Genomic DNA, 19119 nt, shown 5'->3' on the forward strand with positions numbered 1-19119 from the left:
CTGCTGCTTCCCAACTAACATGGGGTGCACTTGCAGGAAAAAGAATGATACCCAAGTGAAAAACAAAACCCAACCCCAAAGTCATCTTACACTTGGCAAAGTGACTGGAAATCAGGTTTATGTACGAAATAAAGACAGCAGACATCTGCAGAAGAATGTCCTAAAATTAAAATCTATAAAAAATAACCCGAAAAATATTCACCTGTAACACAAGTTGTGGGTTATCCTGTTGCACACACCACGAACTATACATTCATTTGGTATATGTTTAGCAGCTGGCTTTATTTTCTGTTAAAAACTATTATAAAGGCTGTATGCTGACCTGTACCAGCTGCTATTCCATTAAACAGTAACTGTACCTACACTGACAGCCCTAGCAACAACTGTTACAGTTCTTCTGTTTCTTAGGAAAAGGTTCTGAAATGAATCAAAGAAGCTGAAATGTTTCCTCCTTTCTGATACACACTGGTCTCAGATATAAAAATGGAGGGGGGGGAAGCAAGCAGATTGTTTTTCTCTTTAGTTTATGGATAATATAAACATAAGCTTATTTAGATTTTTATTTGCTATTAATTGGTAAAAATCACGGAAAATTTGGAACATTGCTCTATTGCTCAGATAGCCCTAGAAGTGATATAGATATTCACATAAGAGCGTTTAGTGGTGATTCCACATTGCCTTGCATAATGCTGTATTAGTCCCAAGAAAATACTGAAGGTCGTACACTGAGACCTCCCACAATTCACTTTTTAACTGGCAGATACATGATCAAGTGTTGTACACACAAAAAAAACCCAGACTTAAAGAGATAACAGAGTTTCACATCAGCAGAGCATACACTGAATTACAAGCAGCTCATAATTCAAGGTACCAGTGTGGTTCCCTTGCTCTGCTCCATCCTTACCACCTCCAAGCTTGGGCAGTGCAGTGCTGGTGGGGGCAATGCCCTGGTCGTCTTCTCTGGGGACCAAACGCTGCAAGTGCAGCTGCAAAGTGGAAACATAAGGCAAAGGGAAGGAAGAGAATATCCCTTCCTTCAGCATTAGGAGGCCAAACTCTACAGCTTGAAAGCGAATTCCTTAAGTCACTGTTTCCGGGACAGAAATATAAAGATGTCCAAGCAATGGACAATGCAGAGAAAGGATGGAAAACCTGTGGAGTTATCATAAGGCAGGGGGAAAAGGTGCAGGGCAGAATGAGCCCTGAAGGATGGGGAACAGGGGAAACAATCCATGCAATCACATATTCTGTTACCAAACAGCAGTGAACAAGGCGATATTATGCACCCTTGATCCCATAATTAAACCCATCACATTACACTTGTGTAAGTTTTAGACCAGTTGTATAGGAAACATAACAGTACATACCCTGACCCTTGTGGTTAACTTCTTTAGCAGCAATCACTTTGTTTATAACAGTCTGAAGGAAATCATTCTCCCCTGCCACCCTGGGTGAAAAACGGGATGATATGTTCAGCTGCTTGTGTCGAATGGCGTCATCCAACGCTAGCCTGGAGGATGCACATGACGACCAACACCAGGAAACAAAGGGTCACAGAAAACCAGAAGTCACAGTAACAAGGGAACACAAAAGATCGTATCATAGTTGTGACAAAGAGTATTTATTAGTCAACGCAAGACAAAGGACAGAGGAAAGGTAACAAGAAAGACAGAGGAAGAGCATTAATCAGAAGAGAAGTACAGCACACCTGAGTTGCTACTTCTCCCTTCAGGGACATGCATGCGCAGGCCCCAGGGATGCTTGGGGAGGAGAGGATGGATGGCTCCCACCTTAAAATCCCCTGGTAAGCAGTGAAAGCCTATACAGGCAGTTTTCTCTTTAATAGGTATATAGAGAGAGAGCAGACTGGCCCTGCAACCCCTCCAGGGTCACTTCTGTCATTCTGTAGGTTAAGCAGCAGCACACACCACCCAAAGGAAGAGCTACCCTAAACCCCACAGATAGGGCACAGGAGAAGGAAAGCAGATAATCCAAACGTTGTTAAACTTGATGAATGAAAAGGTGGAAACTCTCTAAATAAAACAGCAGCATGAAGTGTCATTGAAGTAATCTCGCCAAGTGCTTTTGACAGCCATTGTGGTGGTGGCTAGTGAATGAATACAGAGATATGACAACAGAGTTGCGTGTGGTACAATAGTAGCAAAGCATGGAACGAGGAGAAAAATGTGGCTCATATACGCAGCCTCAGCCTTCATTGCAAACAATGGCACCAGGATTCGTGTTTTCACATTAGTCATATTCTTTAGAATATACTTTCAGAAGAATGTTTTAATTTAATATAAAAAAAAGACATCGAACATCATTCCAAATCTGATTTATAGCTACACAGAGCAAAAATAAAATGGTGTTAATGGAGCAGAAAACTACACGTTCTATTAGCGTCCACTTCCATACACAGAGGTTCATCATTTTCATTGCACACTTCCACACTCACTGAAAACTAAGCCTGCAGTTGTTTAGCACACAATAAATATATCATGAATGCACTCCTCCCTAAAAACCTCCTGGTTTCCCTTCCAGATAGAATGGTACTTGGGATCTCCACATCAGCACCCTGCACACCCCTGCTGCATATCAACAAAACCCTTTCAGACAGAAGGCAGAGCCAGCAGCAAGCTTCTCAACATCCTACATCCTCAAATCACAAGGGCTTCCTGAATTAAGCCTATTTTCCAAAGTGAAGTGAATTTCAGATTACATTATTTCAGGCATTTTCATTTTTAATATTATTAAACCCCCTCTGAAAATCAGTTAGTACATGAATTTAGCTCACATAACTAAGTTTTGCCTTTTGGAACAGATGGCAATCTAGTATTTCATATGAAGGGAAAACTAAGTATTCACATTTTATGCACATTTATTTGACTTCTCTCTTCCACCTTTCCCCATTTCATGGAATGAAAAAAAGGAACTATGAATATGGATGGAGCAAAGTATTTGCCACGTATGCTCTTTTGTTAATATGCTTCTCTGGGCACCCTGTGCCAGCGCCTCAGCACCCTCACAGGGAAGAGCTTCTGCCTAAGAGCTCAGCTCAGTCTCCCCTCGGGCAGGTTCAAGCCATTCCCCTTGGCCTGTCCCTACAGGCCCTTGCCCCAAGCCCCTCTCCAGGTTTCCTGCAGCCCGTTTAGGCACTGGAGCTGCTCTAAGGTCTCCCCTTAAGTGGCCTTCTTCTCTCCAGGTCAGACTTGTCAGTACTTTAAAGGAGACCAACTCCATATTTGCTGTCAGCTAATCCAATTATCATACAATAGCGTCAAACTTCATGTCAGCAGCCTTAAGAGTCTGGGGAACTCTAAGGTTCTGTGGAAAGGTCTGTGGGTTTAGATGACTAGAATTAAGACCAGATCCACATAGTAGACCCGTCTGCTTGGTTCTATGAATCAGTTGTAACAGGTACATAGAGCAGACACCTCCTCTCCCTTATCATTCAACCAAAATACCTAAGGTAAAAGTCTCACATGATGAAGTTGCCCAGAGAAGCTGTGGCTGCCCCATCCCTGGCAGTGTTCAAGGCCACGTTGGACACAGGGGCTTGGAGCAAGCTGCTCTAGTGGAAGGGGTCCCTGCCCGTGGCAGGGGTTGGAGCTGGAGGAGCTTTAAGGTCCCTTCCCACTCAAACCATTCCATGATTCTATGAGAAGATCATACAGGAGGTATATCAAACCATCCTTCAAATTCTCAGCTTTTGTTTGTACTCCAGTTACGGAGTTGCCTTTACTATGGAGTTTTATGTGCTACCAAGAGAAAGATCAACGTTACCATTTACTGCTCTCACAGAAGTGAGACTCTCATGGCTGCAGTAGATGTTGGTAACACTGCTGGTCTTTATCAATCGCCTGCAGATCTAAACCAGCAACGTACTTGTTCTAAGCATTTCACCTCTTACACATGATCATCCTGACATCTTTGAACAAAAAGAAATCAAGATCGCAAAACTGGGAACACATGCTTTAAAGTCAAGACTTAGAAAAAGAACAGTTTTGAGGGCTATCACTACTATATCTAATGGGAAGAAAGATTAGTAAGGACTACTCAAGATAAAAGATGACACTGAAATATATTACCCTCAGAATATCTACAGGACACTTGTTCCAATCAAAAGTTTAATTTGTTTTAAAGACACCACATTTTAAGTTAAAAATCTTAATTCTTTCCCTTCTGCTTTGCCTTTAACCTATTCCCTACTTACGGTTGGAACGGTATGAAGTGCTGTTTGTCCTCATCGTCAACCTTCCCGTTAATGATGTCCGTAACATCCATCACTGAAAACAAAAGCAAAGTGCACTGAATGAAGTGATCCACGTGGCAAGAGGAGTGCTGAGGGCATACCCTGAGGGACTGGAAGCAACAGGAACTCAGAAGAGGGGTGGACTTATTAATTGTGCAATCTCAGAGGTTTCCTAAACAGTAACGTCATACTGCAAGTGACTTTGGCATCTCTGGCTAATACAGGTCCTAGAGGCTACCCTAAACTCCACAATACAGCTATCAGTCTGATCAAATTTTGAACAGTTCTGGGTTTATACAACCCCACCAGAGTTTAACACCTAGTTTTCTGTGTAAGAACATAACACAATACAGACAGAGCACACACAGTTACCTGCAACTCCAAAAGGTCTCCGCAGCCCTGAAGTCAGTTTTCTCGTGTTGTTGTCCCTCAGCTCCATTCTGCCCACTCGCACAATCTGACAGACAAAACTGATCTTCTCTCTCTTCAGGTCTTTGCTGCCCAGGTCCTAAAAAGAGCACTTTCTTCACATTACTTTATAATTAATTTCAAATCCCATTTTAGTAGGCAGACGGTTTGCTGCTCAGAATTTGCCTTCACCATGATACCCTCTAGGACGAGGGCAAAACTCAGAGTAAAGGAGTTCTTGTAACAGTACTTCAATGGTTTATCTTGACTTCTGCATAAATTAACTGCTTCAGAGGCCAAACCATTTCTAGCAAGTTAAAATTTCAAAGAGCACCTTTGGGTTTCGCCAGGCGTCCAGAATATTTAATGGTCACTTATGACAAGTGTCTCACATGAGCCTTCTCCGTGTTCATGACCTGCAGAGGTAACTCCACACTGTTTGCACACAGCTCCCTACATTCCTCAGTTATGCACAAGCTATGACACCAGTGTTTTACAATCTGCCAGCTGAACCAAGCACACACTTACAGTGAACACTGCTCGCAGGTTATGCAATCTGTCAATGTCTTTAGGGAGTCCGCAGCTTGACCATCGCACCAAGTAGTTTTCACTGAAAAAAGAATAGTTTGAGAGCTGTGTTTAAATGGCTTCCTTGAACATAAGCATTGTAATAGACTTCAAAATTTACAGACTACCATTTTAAACCCAATCTACTCATCCTAAACTAATGAGTATTTCCTTAGAGGAGAGCTGACATTGCCCTTTGTGGGTATCACTTATAAAAAGCAAGCAACAAAGTGTAAGAATCTCTTTAAGGAAGCAGGGGATGTAGAAATCAAACTCTGAGTAGTGCCAAGACTGATGTTAAGCAAGGGCACACAGCCTTGTAGGTGTGCTTATGTCTCATTTAAGCTCTGCACATGGGGAACCACAGGCACAGCGTGAGGAGCAACAGCGCAACCCTGAAACATACCCAAAGTGAGGGGATTTGCCTGATGCTGTGCTGAACACGACCAAGAGCTGCTGCACAGCTGCTTCCCAGGTGACCCTGCCCTATGCCTTTCACAGGTATTTGACTTTCATAAGCCCTTTCATCCCCTAAATCTACCTCGCTACTGAAACTGAGTAAGCACAGGTAAGGGAGGATGCTCAGGAGCTCACTAACCTGATGAATTTTGATTCCAATGGATCATATAGAGACATCAGGACTTCAGCATCTTCTCCTATTTTACAGACTACATTTTTTAAGTTTACAAATAAAGCAAATGAAGGAGTGGCAGCAAACTTGGCTTGTCTGTTGATATCGATATTCTGTTTCTGGGACTGTAACACAAGAATAGAAGAAACTTAGAGTTTAACTCAGCCTAACAAATATCCCACACCTATGAACCTTTCCTAAAACCTTTCAAACAGAAGGAGGGTTTTCTGTTGAATTCTACTCATGTGGTCTTTGTTTAAATCAGGATTTACAGACTGCACTTTCTGGATCTGTCTTGAAGTGCCACAACATCAGGAGAAAAAGGGAGAAGGGTAAGGGAAGAGGGATGCCTTCACTTATTAAAAAGAGCTAAACAAAGAGAGGAACAAATAGAGCCTCAAATATACCTCAAGGTACATTCCACAGGTTACCCACCCCTCAGACTTGAGCTCCCATGAACTTTTCACAAGCTACTTTATGTAAGGAAGGGGCAGACTGCTCATGGGAGGAGAAAGAAGCTGGATGAGGCAGGGATGAATAAGCAAATTTGAATGCAAAAATTCAGTAGTTTAAAACCCACCTAAACTGGTGCATGCTTACGCCAAGTTTTGTAATGGCTGCAAGTGTGTATATGGCCCATTACAACTCAACAGAGCACAGGAGCTCATTACGTGGCACTAATGCACCCATGAGCATCTCCTCAGGAATACCATGCTCCACTAACTGGTGCTGACACAGGCAGGACTCCTCACAACAGCAGTGTGCTTCCTTTTAAAAATAAGGGTTTGAATTGCAGAGGTTGACTATTCAAGTCACAGAATGTCTTTAAAATAATCCCAGCCTGGTTTGTGTTGGAAGGGACCTTAAAGCTCATCCAGCTCCAACCCCTGCCATGGGCAGGGACACCTTACACTGGAGCAGCTTGCTCCAAGCCCCTGTGTCCAACCTGGCCTTGAACACTGCCAGGGATGGGGCAGCCACAGCTTCTCTGGGCACCCTGTGCCAGCGCCTGAGCACCCTCACAGGGAAGAGCTTCTGCCTAAGAGCTCAGCTCAGTCTCCCCTCAGGCAGGTTGAAGCCATTTAAATTTGCCCCTTGTATTCCAACAAACAGATTTCCTGGATTGGCATACAGCAATCCTACAGGCATGAGGACATTCCTCTCCTTGAGCCTTTAAAATAAACTCTTATGATAGCCTAACATACAAACCTGCTACATGTGTCTGGTATTAAGATACCGATGTAGTCAACTGAGCAATATAGGTATTAACCATAAATTCTACTACGCATTTAAAGGATCAGAAAGACAATTCAACAGCCCAAGACATACAAGTTGTTACTAAATGATTAAGCCTGGTAACTCTTCATCAACATATCAAATTCTTCATTACCAATGCTAAAAACAACAGTCAATTTACAGTCTTATGTTTTAAATGGAAAAGCTACAGTCCCCATTGTATCTTACTTTTTCCTCCTGTAGCCTCTCTTCAACTTGCTTGGAAGCAATTTCATGTGCTCTGAACAGGCTAATGGTGCTGGTCTGCTCTGGGTCCAAAATGTTGCCATCTTCATCTCTGACAACCAGATCTAAATCAAGAATTCTAAACAGACAAATATGCTTAAAAATTAGCAGTGCTCAAATAAGTGCTTAAACCCCTCATTTCCTTAGTTAACCCTGCCATGTGTTTAGCAAAGTCATGCACAAGTGAAACACGACAGCAAAAAGCCATTCGATACATGATGAATCAGTTTAACACAGCATCAACTCCAGAGATAACCAGCCCTGACTGGAAGTCATTTCTCCCCACAGCACAGAAGGACTCCATGTCAATGTAACAGCATAAGAGCTGGAGAAATCGTGTTTTAAACTGAATTTGTCTCCTTGATACATCTGACAACGTGGACACCCAACCGCTGCAGTCACACCACACACAAGTTCATTTCATCCCACTGCACTCTCCTCCAAGGCAGGCATATTCATCAGTAAACACTTATGAGATCCAAGCAAACACACTTTGCTTCCCTTTACTTAAAGCAGAGCCAGATTTCTGTCAGCGGGGTGTTAACATCCGTGATTACCTTCTGCAGAGAGGGAGGTTTCTGCCATAATCAAATCCAGCCTTAGGAAAGACCCTTCACATTTTCCCACATTAGTGCAGCGCTGGCAGCAGAACCAAGGAGAAAACAATCAGGTGTACCTTGCTCTGCACTTGCTGCCTGCTGTCCCCAGGCCGGACCTCCTCACCTCTGCTCCAAATACATGGTCCCTATTTTCTTCCTCTAACTCTGTAGTCACCACTCATGATGGAGCTGCCGTAACTTTGGGTTTGACATAGGTTTGATGAATGAGCTTAAATCAAACTTGCAGGGTCTGATAAGACACAGAGGTTTGTGGTCTATCTGAGAGAAAATCCCCTTTTGACTTGAGAAGAAAAGGGGCTGTGGCAGATGAAGAAATGCTACGTGTATTTGGAGGATCACTCCTTACCCTCCTTGATGAGAGGGAAGACTGGAAGTGTTAAAAAAGCCTTGAGCAAGGTCAATACACAAGCCCCTTCAAATCACTGCACTGCATTCATTCAAAAGAGGATGAACATCACTCAAGTTGAAGAGTGCAAGCAGCAGCTTGTTAAGAAACACTCTGAAGTTCCACACTGCAATTGGACCTCATCCTAGACTGGTTTGGAAGGGACCTTAAAGCTCATCCAGTTCCAATCCCCTGCCACGGACAGGGACACCTTCCACTAGAACAGCTTGCTCCAAGCCCCTGTGTCCAACCTGTCCTTGAACACTGCCAAGGATGCAGTGCTCAAGGCTTTGCCACAGCTTCTCTGGGCAAAGTCACAACACACTTTAAAGCATCCCTGCATCTCCAAGCTCCCAAGTTAATTTTCTAGTGAGAAAATGGTTTCAGCATCAAAACCAAACAGATAAACAGCCAAAATCATCTTGCTCCTCCCTACTACTGATTCCTGGACAGCAGCCACAGCAGGAGATAGACACACTGACCACTGGCATGGTGACTGCCAGCTGGGATGAACAAAAGCAGAATCCTTCTGTAGAAGACACCAGCCTGGACCAGAGGAAAAGTGGCTCAGAAGTTCAGAGAGACCAATGACCCAGGCTACCACACACCAAAAGGACGCAAACATCTGCACAGACTGTCAAATAAACAGCAGCAAAGCCTGCTTTGATTTCATTTCTTTGTTTTATCCTTTTAACTTGCAAATGATGCTTGGAAAGATTTACAAGGTTTTTTTTCCTAAGTGTCCCAGTTACAGAGTTTCTGCAACTGAACAGAAAAGACGTTTTCACCACAAAATTACCTGACCCAATTTGAGAAAAACATTAAAAACACAAATTCCTAAGACTCCTTTTACTTCCTCAGTTATTTTGACAGCATGCAGTAAAACTGTTGGTTTTATTTATAGAAAAAAACATCCAATTTATAAATCTGTTCTTCACAAAACAAGGAAAAGTGAGGATATGATTAGATCAGGAAACATTTATAAAATACATGATGATTTCATTCTGTCTGGGTATTGAAATCATAGAATCACAGACTGGTTTGTGTTGGAAGGGACCTTAAAGCTCACCCAGTTCCAGCCCCTGCCACAGGCAGGGACCCCTTCCACTGGAGCAGCTTGCTCCAAGCCCCTGTGTCCAACCTGGCCTTGAGCACTGCCAGGGATGGGGCAGCCACAGCTTCTCTGGGCACCCTGTGCCAGCGCCTCAGCACCCTCACAGGGAAGAGCTTCTGCCTTAGATCTAACCTGAACTTCCCCTGTTTCAGTTTCAACCCATCACCCCTTGTCCTATCACTACAGTCCCTGATAAAGAGAAAACTTCATCATACATGCTTATTTTAGACAAAAGTGAATGTAGGACCACATCAGAAACATGGTACATGCCAGACATGAATTTACTCACAAGTTAAAATCCACTTCTCTCCACAGAGAATGTTCTGATCACTTATTTAGTCCATCAGCACATTAGGCATACAAAGTACAGCACAAGATGTGCCATTGTATCTCGACACTGAGCATCTGGAGGTTGTTGAGAGTAACTTTAACAAATTCCTTAAGCAGATGGTAAAATCAAGTAGCCAAACTCATATCATTAACAACATCTGGTTAATTGTCTACTGAGGTACCAGAGTCCATATCTTTGATTATAAATGGTAATTACTGACTGAATGCAGTTACCGATGATATTTTGATATTTCTGGTTATAATCACAGCTTTTGCTGGTAAAGTGGGTGAGCAGAAATAGTGCAAGTTTGGCACTTCTTAAGGAATGAAGCACTAATAGCTGAAATCTAATGAGTTATTTACATCACAAGGAGGTTGAAGACTGGCTGGCCAAAAGCTTTTTCCAGTCCCCAGATGCTCAGTAATACAATCACGTCCCTCAGTGTTCAAACTACAGCTTCTGGTTGAAGAGTGAGACATGGTATCTCATTTTAAATCATAATGGAAAGTCACAAACACATATAGAGAACTTGGGCCCTAAAACTTTAAAGTTAAAAAAGAACTTGGCTCAAATCTAGACCACTGTTTGGAGGGTTAATACGTCTGAACTAGTAACATATGAAATCATCCTGCTGTCTTTTTGGGTGACTATTTCCTTCACAATTTCCATTCTCTTCTGTTAAACAGACATTTTGTTTTATCAAATCTGCCTGTTAATATTCTGGTCCAAGCTGGATACTATGTAAGTAGAGGAACAACGAGCTTAAATGGTATTTCTGAGCCAAATCCTTCAACATCACATTATAGCTAAGTGACTTCAGGGCACACGCAGCTGGTGGTGCTGAGAAGCCAACAACTGTTGATGCTGCAGAAGCCAGTTTCAATTGTGTTTTGAATGAAGGCAATATTTGCACTTCTCAATTGACCTTAAAAATTACAGCTTCTTACCAGTATGAAATTAATAATGTCATGAAGGAAAAGTTATATACGGATTCCCCTTTACATACTACAATTTCTACTATATATGTGTAGGAGAAAACACGCGATACCAACTTCATTCTTTATCTTGCCGTAGAAGGACTGTTAATGCACTACTATACCTCCATAAATACAGGGATAAGAATCCTGCAAGAAGCCACTGACAGTATTAGAATCATAGAATAGTTAGGGTTGGAAAGGACCTTAAGACCATCCAGTTCCAACCCCCTGCCATGGGCAGGGACACTTCACACTAAACCATGGCACCCAAGGCTCTGTCCAACCTGGCCTTGAACACTGCCAGGGATGGAACATTCACAACCTCTCTGGGCAACCCATTCCAGTGCCTCACCACCCTAACAGGAAAGAATTTCCTCCTTCTATCCAATCTAAACTTCCCCTGTTTAAGTTATAACCCATTACCCCTTGTCCTGTCACTACAGCTCCTAATGAAGAGTCCCTGCCCAGCATCCTCATAACCAAAGGCAGGAACTCCTGTATTTCAGAAGACTGAAGTTAATAAGCTATAGTCTAATATTAAACAATCTGCTGTGGTTTTAAGCATCAACACATGGAAAACACTGCTCACAAACCTGTTGCCATAATCGATCTTGGCTGTCACTTTCTTTTTCAGTTCCTTGAGCTCATCTTGGGGTAGGGTCCCAGAGAGTATTTGCGATCTCCACTCTATAAGATCATATATCATGTGCCGCACACTGCGAAACATCTCTCTGTTATCCTGCTGTTTGGAGGAAGGAGATGGGTGGAAGTTAGTTCTGAAGTCTATTGAGCACCTTCTAAATGCATATCATAAATTGCTATTATAAAATATTAAATTCAGAAGGGTAAGAGTCTACAAACAGCTCTAAAATAGAAGCACAGAACACTCTTACACTCTGCTTTAGGTATCTAAATAAGTGTAAATGCTTGTGTTTTTTACCTTAAAACCTGAGTAATGCTGTATTCAGAACAGGCATTCAAGGAGAAGGTATCATTTTCTTGGTTCAGAGAGTAACTTTCTTCAATGGCCCTCTACACTAAGCAGAACAGCACTAAAAATGATGCATTTTAGCAGGAAGAAGCTTAAGTTCTGCGATACTGCATCTGCAGCAGATTAAAGTCCTCCCCCCCCCCCGGATAAGCCTTCAGAACGACACTTTAAAATGCTCCAGTGTGTAATGCCAAGTGCATCAGCATCCTATGGGTCCACAGGTAGCAGCTGAGGGAAAGGGAATAACCAGGAAAGCAGTAAGCCTTCTAGGAAGTGAAATACCTCAATTGTTTATAAAGGCTGGAACAATGGATATTAAATCATGCCAGCAGCATACACAGACTTTCCTTGGCAGCGGTCAGCTAAGCTAGGACACAGGAAGATGAAGTTCCAGACTTACAATGGAAAGAACCTCTTTTCCAGAGTGTTTGCTATGTGCATTTGAAAGCAAAAGGCCAGACCTTTAACCACAAAACACTGTGGACAGTGCACACGCACACCAATTTTGCCTCAAACAAATGATACCACACAAAACTGAAGTTGCAGAACAACAGCCTTCCTATTTTTATTGTGAAAGATGTCAAGATAAAGACAGTGCAGAGGCTCTGAATGCTTTGATCTTACCCAGAAGCAGACTCTTACTGTCTTTATAACCCTCCAAATCTAGGCCATTAGTTCAATATACTCTTAACAATAACTCATCTTTCTAAACACCCTACATCAAGGAATTACTCAAGCTATACACACCTGTCCTTCTTTCAGGTGATACCTGGGCCTTATGTGACTGAGAACAACTGGATTGGTTAAAATAAAACTCTCCACTATCCATAAAAGACAACACAAAACTGCAGAAGGTGCAGGAAAAGACTGTAAGGACTCAGACTCAGGAGGGGGAAATATCTAACTGTGAAACTTAAAGACTTCAGTCTGTTCAGATTATCAAAAAGCTGATTTGATTATAGTGTGAGAACCTTCACAGAGAGAAAATACCCATTATTAAAAGCTCTTTAACATAGCAGAGAAAGACACAACAGGCACATATGGCTGGAAGCTGAATACAGACACATCCAAATGGGAAAGAGCTTCATGATTTGATGCTGCAGGCAATCGTAAACCAGTGAGATAAAGAACATGCCACGTCCTCTGCTATCTGAAAAGCAAAACAATGCCTATGCAATATTCAAACGCAATTACAAACAGAAGAAAGGAATAAATGTGGTAATTGAATGACTTCTGGTACTGGCGTGGACAAGACAAAATGTCTCTTTAGTCCACAAACTGACCAGTTTGAAACCAGCTGCCTCCAGTAAACCAAACCTGCCTTGAAAAGGCAATCCCAGTGCACCAATGGTCCTTCTGGCCACTATCCACGTTCAATTAATCTAACAGATAGCTCTGAGATATATGTAATATAAACTCATTAAGTGATCCAGCTACATGGAGTAAAGCTGTAACAGATCGGAACCCTTTCCTCTATCAAACTGATGAAACTGGTAGCCTCACACCCTGCGTGCTCTTGAATTCAAAGTTACCAGCACTGTTGCAGTATCTTTTAGCTGTTCATGTGTCTCCATGGAAGTAAATGCATGACAAATGAAATGTTAAACATTAATGGTTAGAACAACTGATTACCACACCAAGGGAATTTTACAGTTTCCTAAGAGTTGCTGCTACCAATATCACACACAAGTCTTGGGAAGAAAACTTCCAATGATGTCTCTTTGCTGTTCCTCCCTATTGTAAGTGCACCACAACCAAGCCTTGTACAGTTCTGCAAGCAGAATTTCCCTAACATTAAACAACAGCAGATTTCATACTCAGGATAATCCCCACAAAAAGACATCAGGGTCAAAATGCAATCCTCACCAGCACACAGCAGTGGAGCAGATGGCAGTCCCCTCTCTAGATTCTGCTCCTCCTGATTTGCTTTTGCCCATCAACTTCCTCGCTCCTCAACACGACCTCTCTAGTATTAAAGCTCTCTAACATATTAATCTGCCTCTCCTCATATATTATCTTTATTTTATCTACTGCAATTTTACATCACTTCCAGCTTTTTTAATCTTTATTTTCATGGACACAATCAAAAGCCACATTAGTCAATACGCACATCTTAGTCCCCAGTTACTGCCTTCATTATCCAGCTTGAGCTTTTATAATAGAAGATTTCAAACATACTTAGAGAACACAGAGACTTGACACTAAACCTTACTTTAAATACAAGACTTTCCATGTTCCCATTACCTTGTTACAGTGACTTTACAATGAGAACATGAGTAGTTTGAGCTATGGTACCTCACACCCTACAGCATGCTGCTCTTTTCCATCTGAACTGTACTTTTAAGCACACATTTGAACACTATTTAAACCTTACAAGTGCTTTCATATGTGTAGTTTAATGGCTATTGCATCTCTATTATCCCATCTGAGATACTATCAATGCAAATGCTTATTGCTATAAGTTTCTAACAGTAATTCTTATGTGCTTGGAACTTAAGCATATGAAAATAGTCAGGTAGGTAACTTGAGATCAGGATAACTGGGAACAATCAACTTCAAGCACAAGAATACCAAGGTAAAAGGCCTTTTCAAAGGTATAAGCTTGCACCCACAAATTAGAAGTCAACTATTCCATCCTTTCCTAACACAGACAAACAACCTTAAGAACTGCCCTTCATCTCTCTAATACAATTCTATGTCAGATTTTTCCAGATATCTGACATAAGATATACATGTAAGATATAAGATATAGATACAAGATGTATACATCTTAAAAATCCAACTTTTGTGCAATAGGAAAAATGGGTCATAACTGCTCAATAAATTATTGCCAGATCAAGGCAACACTCTAAAAGACTGATTCTGCAGAAGAAACACACAGTATTTGAGAAAACACTCAAAAGAAACACTACTGAGATTTGTGCCTTAACATAGGAGATGCTAAACAGCTTTTCAGCAATAAAAGTAGGCTTTAGAAGAGCAAGAGAAGTGGAATTCCATTAATAGCTCCTTCATGCTTCTCACCGTACCTATCACAGCATCACCCTTCTAATAAACCATATTCCATTGCAAATGTTTTATGTTGATACTTACAACATATAATTGGCGCCATATTATGGACCATTCCCGCAGCGTTGTGGTAACCTCCTGAATCAAGGGGAGCTCGTTGGGTATCACTGTTTCATGTTGTCTTAAGAGGGAGAGAAAAGCTTGAATTAAGCAGCAATTTTGGGTAGAGTGGCAGGATCACTCTTAAGGAGCTCTTCATTTCCAAGGACAATCCAATAATGGCAGTGTTGAAAATAGCATTGCTTACAAATGTGGAAGTTAATATTACAGAACCTTAGAATCATGGAATGGTTTGTGTTGGAAGGGATCTTAAAGCTCACCCAGCTCCAACCCCTGCCACGGGCAGGGACACTTTCCACTAGAGCAGCTTGCTCCAAGCCCCTGTGTCCAACCTGGCCTTGAACACTGCCAGGGATGGGGCAGCCACAGCTTCTCTGGGCACCCTGTGCCAGAGCCTCAGCACCATCAAAAGCAACCAATCTGAAAGCCAGATACACATAACCCACAGTGCCCTGGGATTAATGTGCAACTGTTTTCCATCATACTGGTCTTGCAAAGAAAAATTAAGCATGGAAGTCATCACCATTGAGTTTCTGTGCAACTCGTTTTGAAATGATGTGCCATGGAAGTAAGAAACAGCAGCTAGATCTTTTAATATTTCACAAGTAGGGTACTTAAAGGCAGTTCTGTAATCAGCAAGAAAGATGTCATTATGCAGCAATCTCATGATTAGTAGTTTGATCATTTACATATTTAACAGTGGATAAAAATAAATCGGGCACAAAGGAATATAATATTTGAATCCTGTTTCACTCCATTTCCTGGCTAATTATTTATTAATTTCACTCCACTTTTTATTTTCCCTGGGATTTGTTGGAGGTTTTTTCCCCTGTTTTTGAAAATAAACTTTTCCGTCAACATTGGGAACTTTCCCGTCCCTGTCCAGCAAAGCTCATTTGACAAATAAACATCCCAACTCTAAGAGCTGTTAAGCGACAAAACCCACCCCACACTGTTTAGTGTCACACACATAAGGAGCAGGAGAATCAGAAAGTGAACAATTCAATAGAGCTTCTTGGTAGGTCAGAAAGCAATGTCTGGATAATGGCTCTCAGTGAGGAGTCCGGTCTACAACATTCACTGAAGAAGGAATTATGAAACTACTTAAATTTCATCTGCATAAGAGAAAGGTATCTCATATCAAGTGCCTCTTGGTGTATTAAGTATACCAAGCAGAAGCCGTAAGACTCAAGGGCTGGAAGAAGCTGGGAAAACTGAAATTAGAACTAAAGCAGGAAGCAGGGAGCGCAGGGAGTTAATGTAGGGAATTCTGAATCCAGAGAGTAATAAATGTTATAAAGAAAAGTGGGAAATTATTAATTCTTCCAAAATGATTACATACATATAGACAAAGTTACGCTTTAGCTCAACTATATGACAATGCAGGTAAGGACAGTGCTAGCCAGAAGCACTGGTGATGACAGCACCTTCAAACTTGAGGTGACTTACCAAATTAAAGCATTGCCATAAAGAAACCCACAATTTCACCATCAGCTCTTTAACTGACTGGGAATGAGTGGAAATTATCTGATAATACACCAAAATTGCACCTATACAAAGAGGAAAATTGATTCTTATTATCTTCAAATCAAACTTACCCTTTGCCTTCAACTATTGCTTCCTTAAGATGAATATAGGAGGCAGGAAATATGCCCTTTGAGAGGAAGAGAGAGGAAAAAAGATGTTTTAAATACGTTACGCATAACATATTTGCATCTATTACCTAAAAATATGCCCAGACTCATTGCCAAGGCTGCATCCTCTTGAGCATCAGAAGAGTTGTGTTGGGTGTTCTGGGGTTTTTTTAATGTATATTTAAGCTTTTATTTGCATGTTCTTTCAACAATCTGTTATTGTACCCTTGCCAAATACAAACTTAAGTGGTTTTAATCTCATTTTCACTCTATTGAAGAAAACAGGAGACAACCCCTGCCAATAAGTGGCCTTCAAATAAGTGTTTCCCACCCCCACCCCCCCCCCCCCCCAGTTCAAGATAGTTTGTCACTGTTCTCTAGGTCCCTGGATGATACATACTATGAAAATTAAGGTAGATTTCCATTCCAAAGGGTGAAAGAAAGAGGATTTGACATAGATTTAACTCCAAAATGACATTTTGTCCGTAATCCAGGTCTGCTGCTTGCTTTTCCTCTTATCTAACCAAGCTTCCTCATGTAATGTACTATGTTCTACCACCAACCTATCATGTTAGTGCTGCAAGCAAAAACCCTCTTTAGATACAATTGCAAAAACCCAGAACTGCTTTCCTTGAACAAAATGTTCCAAATTAATCAAGATTCCAGAAATACAATAATATTCTCAAAATAGAGTAAGCTCAATATTCAGAAAATAACTCAAGCCAAGTGGAGAAAGTTCCTTCACCTCATCCTTTGAGGCACTAGTTCCGTTTTCTTCGTTTGGTTTGGGTTGGAAGGGACCTTAAAGGCCACCTAGTTCCAACCCCCATCATGGGAACACGAAAACATAAAGCCTTAGAAAGCAACAAAAGCTAGGGGGCTGAGGCTGAGTCTTTTTGTTCCAGTACAAGAAAGCAAACACTACGTTTAGCAGTAGTCAGGCAAATGCAGCGAGACGTGGGATTCATTTAAGCCAAGAAGACTGCCTAACTGCTTCTTAGGCTGCACAAGGCATGTTCATGAAACACACTGCCTAAGAGATTTAGTGTATTTCCAAGAAAAGAAAATATCAAAATAGAACAGAACAGGCCTGGGTAGGAAACGGGTGGGATAAACCACACAACTCAGCTCTGTAGGCCTACACATGCAGGCGCAACTCAAAATGCACCTCTGTAGGCAAACATTACATTTCAAGTGGTTTATTTGAAGTGGAAGAAGATGCAGAATCAGAAGGCATTTAATTCTGGTTAATTACTACTATAAAAGAAAACGCTCAAAAACCAAAACACAAAGTTACAACCAGTATTTGTGATGTTTCTTTTTATTCCAGTGAGTCTGCTATAACAGCAACCCTTTATGTACACTGAAAGCCTAGCAACGAGGTAAAATTACACTGGAAAAGACTATTCCCTCTGAAAATCACAATGTAGAGCGCCATATCACTTCCCAAAGTGCAGTTGTGTTTTATGAGTAAGACATTATTTAACAGACAGCAATGCAAAGTGGCAGCCTCTAAACAGATCAACTGGAACATTAAAGTTCTGAACTTCTTACTGAGGCAAAGGCAGAAAACAAGCTGATGCACATAAAGTAGTATATATATATGTACAGCTATGTATATATACATATGTATACTCTTCTTCCTATATGTATTTTCTTCTCTATATACTCTTTTTATACATATCCTCTTCTTCCTGTACCTATATATATATATATATATGTAGATTTATATACACATACATAGCCATATATATGTATATTTTTGCAATTTAAATTGCACAAAATAGGTATCCAATGCAGATTTTGGGCCTAAAATAAGTTACAATTAACTTAAATTCACATTTACAAGAGGTTGAAGCACGCAGGTAGGTAGTAGAGATCAGTGGACACATGGTGAACTGTTCCCATGTTGTGCCATAAACACACACCAAGATCTCCATAACAGCAATACACGCAATGCCATAATATGTATCTACCCAAGAGAAAAACGAGCATTCCCCTCTGGCAACACTCACCTTCTTGGACTTCTTCCGTAGTGTGTAACCTCTGTACCAGCCTAGGAGGGAAAAAACAGGGAAAAAGCATTAAAAACATCATTAATGTCACCTACCAGCTGCTGCCTTCTCAGCTCAACAGCACCTTGACGTGGCTTCTGATCATGCCAACCTGCACATCCCACCTGAACTGAAGTTCTCTGTGGGATTAATATCCCAGCTAAAATAAGTCATCCTGGAAGCTATAAAAATCAAACTGATGGAAAAGACATGACAAAGATGGCATTTTCCATGATGTGTTTAATTGTCATTCTTTTAAGTTTAATTACAATATGCCAACATAAAACAAAACCAGCTGAAGAATGTTAAAATCAAACAAGTCAATCAGTACAGTTTTGTAAAGTTAAAGCCTATGTAAGTCCCAGAAATTACAAGTTTCCAAATGTGGATCAGCTGTTTGCCATCCCAGCAGAAACCAAGGATACTTTGGGATTTATGATTCACCAAAATATGAAAGCACAGAGCCCTACAGCCCTAATTCAGCATGAAACAGAACATCCATCCC

The 19119-nt window shown here is 41.2% G+C and overlaps 1 protein-coding gene across 3 annotated transcripts in view; it reads right to left on the reverse strand.

The window, feature by feature from the left end:
* LOC133218045 (dedicator of cytokinesis protein 1) overlaps window positions 1-19119 on the reverse strand; it is a 180076-nt gene that overhangs the window by 131014 nt on the left and 29943 nt on the right. For 2 of the 3 annotated variants that reach the window (XM_061364082.1, XM_061364084.1), the window contains exons 3-12: window positions 18576-18616; window positions 16525-16580; window positions 14891-14987; window positions 11400-11548; window positions 7323-7458; window positions 5826-5983; window positions 5189-5270; window positions 4625-4760; window positions 4214-4286; window positions 1368-1510 (exon numbers count right to left, since the gene is read on the reverse strand). In XM_061364082.1, the coding sequence (XP_061220066.1) occupies window positions 1368-1510; window positions 4214-4286; window positions 4625-4760; window positions 5189-5270; window positions 5826-5983; window positions 7323-7458; window positions 11400-11548; window positions 14891-14987; window positions 16525-16580; window positions 18576-18616 (1071 nt within the window). The remainder of the gene's footprint in view (window positions 1-1367; window positions 1511-4213; window positions 4287-4624; window positions 4761-5188; window positions 5271-5825; window positions 5984-7322; window positions 7459-11399; window positions 11549-14890; window positions 14988-16524; window positions 16581-18575; window positions 18617-19119) is intronic. The other variant, XM_061364081.1, reaches the window with a different exon arrangement.

This window comes from Neopsephotus bourkii, unplaced genomic scaffold (assembly GCF_033783945.1).
Source record: "Neopsephotus bourkii isolate Nb327-2 ecotype Australia unplaced genomic scaffold, CSIRO-AGI_Nbou_v1 NB_1189, whole genome shotgun sequence".
NCBI lineage: Eukaryota > Metazoa > Chordata > Aves > Psittaciformes > Psittacidae > Neopsephotus > Neopsephotus bourkii.